Below are 3493 nucleotides of genomic sequence, written 5' to 3'. Positions count from 1 at the left end.
TGCCTTTTTCAAAAGCCTCGTCGATAGGTAAAAGCCCCGGTGCCTTTGCAGCTGGCTTTGGATTCGCCGCTAGTTTAGCAGCGCAGGCGTCTTCGTATGCTTTTAACACACCATCGTAGCGATGGCGATGTTTCAGGTGACTAATCAGGTTGGAAGTATTATAGCTCGTTGCCTTTTTCCCTCCTCGTGGAACTTCTGCATTTGTTAATACAAATAGCAAGCGAACTATCTAACTCTGAAACTTTGAAATAGTCCCATACTACCGACGACATGTTTGTTTACTGTCCTGGCTTCACGGCCGCACACCATTCACGTCACAGCCAGGCATGAGTTAGGGAGCGCTGGATTTGTGAAGAACTCCCCTCTTCCTAAACCACTAATACCACAGTACTGGCAAAACGGGAGGAGCCGAGTGAAAAACAAGCGCCCCTCATCCCAATCCACCCACACCGCAGTATTTATTCTTTTTTTTACCCAAAAAATATATTGTATATTATCGGGGCTATTAATACTGTTATCGGGTTTATCGGGATGACGTCATAATTCCTAATATCGGACCGATAATTATCGTGCACCAATACTTTTTTCAGATGTTTGCTTACATGGTCACGTTATCACTTTGGCCATGTTATACCTCGAACAAAACTTGACCTCGTTAGCGCTCTAGTGAGAGGGGGAGTTGTGCTGTTCTCAAATGTTCTATTCGTACCCCATTCACTTCTGAGAAAGTGAACGACAGTTTTACCTGAATAGACTAATAGTGGCCTTTCGTACAACCTCGACACTCTTAGTTCCACAGTTTGCTAGACCTTGTTTTTGTTTTTTTGAGTTACTTCTAGCTCTACAAAATACCAAAAAACGAAGTCAGGCAAGTTTATTGATATAGCACCTTTCAACACAAGGCAATTCTAAGTGCTTTACAAAAATCAAAAGCATTAAGAGCATTAAGAAATAGTGCAGTGGAAAATAAGATAAACAAGAATAACCCAGATATAAAATACACGAGATTAAAAAGGTTTAAGAAGTTTTCCCAGAAACTTCTTGAGATTCCCTGTTTTTTGATTCCCTAAAATCTGTTAATAAAGTTTCTGATGTCGCATTCAACAGGTATGGCTAACATTGAAGTGCATCAGTTACAAACACATGTGGCTAAATGTCATATGAGACACCAGATATCCCTGATTGTAATTCTCTTCCCTGCTCAGTGAGTAATTAGTGCATAAAAGTGTGTACCTAATTAGCATGATTGCCAGTTCAGACGGTATTTCACCATCAGATTTCTGCTAGTGCAGAACAGATGGGGAGCTTATAGACTCTACTTGTTTCCTACAGTTTACAGAAACGGGACCTCCTGAACAGAATGACTCGATGTGATACAAAATACGCATGAGTTTGAGTATGAATATGTTGTTTAGTAAAGAAAATGACTTTCAACAAGCTTCTTTTCCCATGACTTTGAACTCCCACTCTCTCTGTTTGACTCGAACAGCAGATCTACTCGGGTACGGTTGTTTCCTGTTTCAACACACTCACTTCCACAAGCATAGCCACAACCTTTCACACATATGATGTGTGTGTGTGAGGAGGTGGTTTGACTGTGCTCTCTTTTCCACTCAGTCCCTCGCCTGCACTTGTGTAAATCTCACAGACGCAAAACATGTCCAACATTACAGTGGAGAATGGAACAGAGCCAGACTTGAGTAACACGGCGTACGCTGTGGTGTTTGGATCTGTAACGGCTCTGGGTTTTCCTCTCAATGCCGTGTCTTTGTGGATTCTGTTATGCTGCCACAGCCACAAATCCCCTAGCACCATCTTCATGATCCACCTGGCCATCTCCGACCTGCTGCTCGCCTTCTCCTTACCCCTGAGGGTCTACTTTTACGCCACGGGGTCCTGGCCTTTTGGTTTCATGACGTGCATTTGGATCACGATGCTCTTTCGCAACAACATCCGCTCCAGCTCCATCTTCATCACTTTCATCAGCGTGGACCGGCTGCTGGCTGTGGTTTATCCTCTGCGGTCGCGCCACCTTCGAACCTCTTCAAATGCCTGGAAAGCTGTTGTGCTCGTTTGGGTGTTGGTGTTTGGGTTGAACATCCCGGAGAGCGTGGAGTTTTCGAGGTTTTACTCCAATAAATCCAGATGTTTCGAATTCGAGGATCGCCGGAGATCAGGAATGTCTTACATTCAGCCTGTGTTGGTTCTCGCCATGCTGGCATTGAACGTGGTGTCCACGGTTCTCGTCTCTCGGACTCTCCGCAGACACCTGAATGACTCTGCAAGGGTCTTCAACAAGGTGAACGTCATGCTGATTTTCGCCATGAATTTGCTAATGTTCAGCGTGTTTTTCTTGCCTGTATCATTGTTTATTTTATTTAAAAAACCGGGACCTGCTCTGACTCCATTGGTATGCCTGGCCAGTGTGAACTGCTGCCTGGATCCTTTGTTGTATTACTTTTCCTTTGATGGTTTCTGGAAGAGAAAGGAGGATGCTGATTCCTCTGGTGGGAGAGAGTAGTGCGTGATAACAATCGATGAGGACAGAATGCATTCGAGTGTGTGTGGATGTGACATAAAGGCCAAACAACTGAATTATTGTATATTTTACGAATAAAATGTTCACTTTATAATCAAAACTAACTTGTTCATTTGATGAAAATGTTTGTTTGATGATCTGACACAGAGATACTGATTCAGATAGCAGTCGACTCATCAGACACATGACCTTAGTACAGCAGCTGCGCGTGTGAAAACTCATTTTTATTTCAGTTCACATCGGAGCTGCAAAAATCTGAACATTGGATCCTCGGGCATCTTGGTGAGTTTCCCTGTGAAACAAAAGGGGTTTCCTATTTTCACAAAACATTTAATATATTTATTTAAAGAAAACTCTTGTTGAGTTCAGTCAGTATTTGAGGTCATTCTGTGGTTAGATCTGTGTGCTCCTGTTGTAAATGGGGCGAAGCCTGCGAGCTAGTTCAGGCAGTCAACTCGAGCACCAATGATACATTAACACGTGACGCACCTCGTCCCTCTCACAACCAACCAAACACATTCTCCTAAACATGCCGCTCTATTGAAGCTGCCAGGTCTTCCTGCCTCTGCCCACTGCTATGTTCACTTGCTATTGCTGCGTTCAAAAGTAAAGCATTACCGGTTTAATCGGAATTCTGTTTTGAGACCAGTTCAAGTTTTTTTAATGGCAGCACATCATGTACATTTAAATAAAACACCCGTAATTCAATGAGAGTAGAGATCTAGATCTAGACACAAATGGGGTGAAGCCTGCGAGCTAGTTCAGGCAGTCAACTCGAGCACCAATGATACATTAACACGTGACACACCTCGTCCCTCTTACAACCAACCAAACACATTCTCCTAAACATGCCGCTCTATTGAAGCTGCCAGGTCTTCCTGCCTCTGCCTCGCTATGCTGCCACTGCTGTGTTCACTTGCTATTGCTATGTTCATGTTCCTGCTGCTGTGTTTC

The 3493-nt window shown here is 43.6% G+C and overlaps 1 protein-coding gene across 1 annotated transcript; it reads left to right on the top strand.

Moving 5' to 3' along the window:
- Positions 1 to 1631: 1631 nt before the first annotated feature.
- lpar5b (lysophosphatidic acid receptor 5b) lies at positions 1632 to 2639 on the top strand. The gene has a single exon (XM_034200166.1). It carries the CDS (start codon positions 1658 to 1660, stop codon positions 2519 to 2521), a length of 864 nt encoding a protein of 287 aa, XP_034056057.1. The 5' UTR covers positions 1632 to 1657; the 3' UTR covers positions 2522 to 2639.
- Positions 2640 to 3493: the final 854 nt, after the last annotated feature.

The sequence above is a fragment of the Gymnodraco acuticeps genome, unplaced genomic scaffold (assembly GCF_902827175.1).
Source record: "Gymnodraco acuticeps unplaced genomic scaffold, fGymAcu1.1, whole genome shotgun sequence".
Classification (NCBI taxonomy): domain Eukaryota; kingdom Metazoa; phylum Chordata; class Actinopteri; order Perciformes; family Bathydraconidae; genus Gymnodraco; species Gymnodraco acuticeps.
The sequence above is the reverse complement of the archived record's forward strand: the minus strand, read 5'-3'. Positions and strand labels throughout refer to the sequence as shown.

Coding starts and splice junctions, on each gene's coding strand:
- lpar5b (XM_034200166.1), top strand. CDS start 1,658: ATGTCCAACATTACAGTGGAGAATGGAACAGAGCCAGACTTGAGTAAC.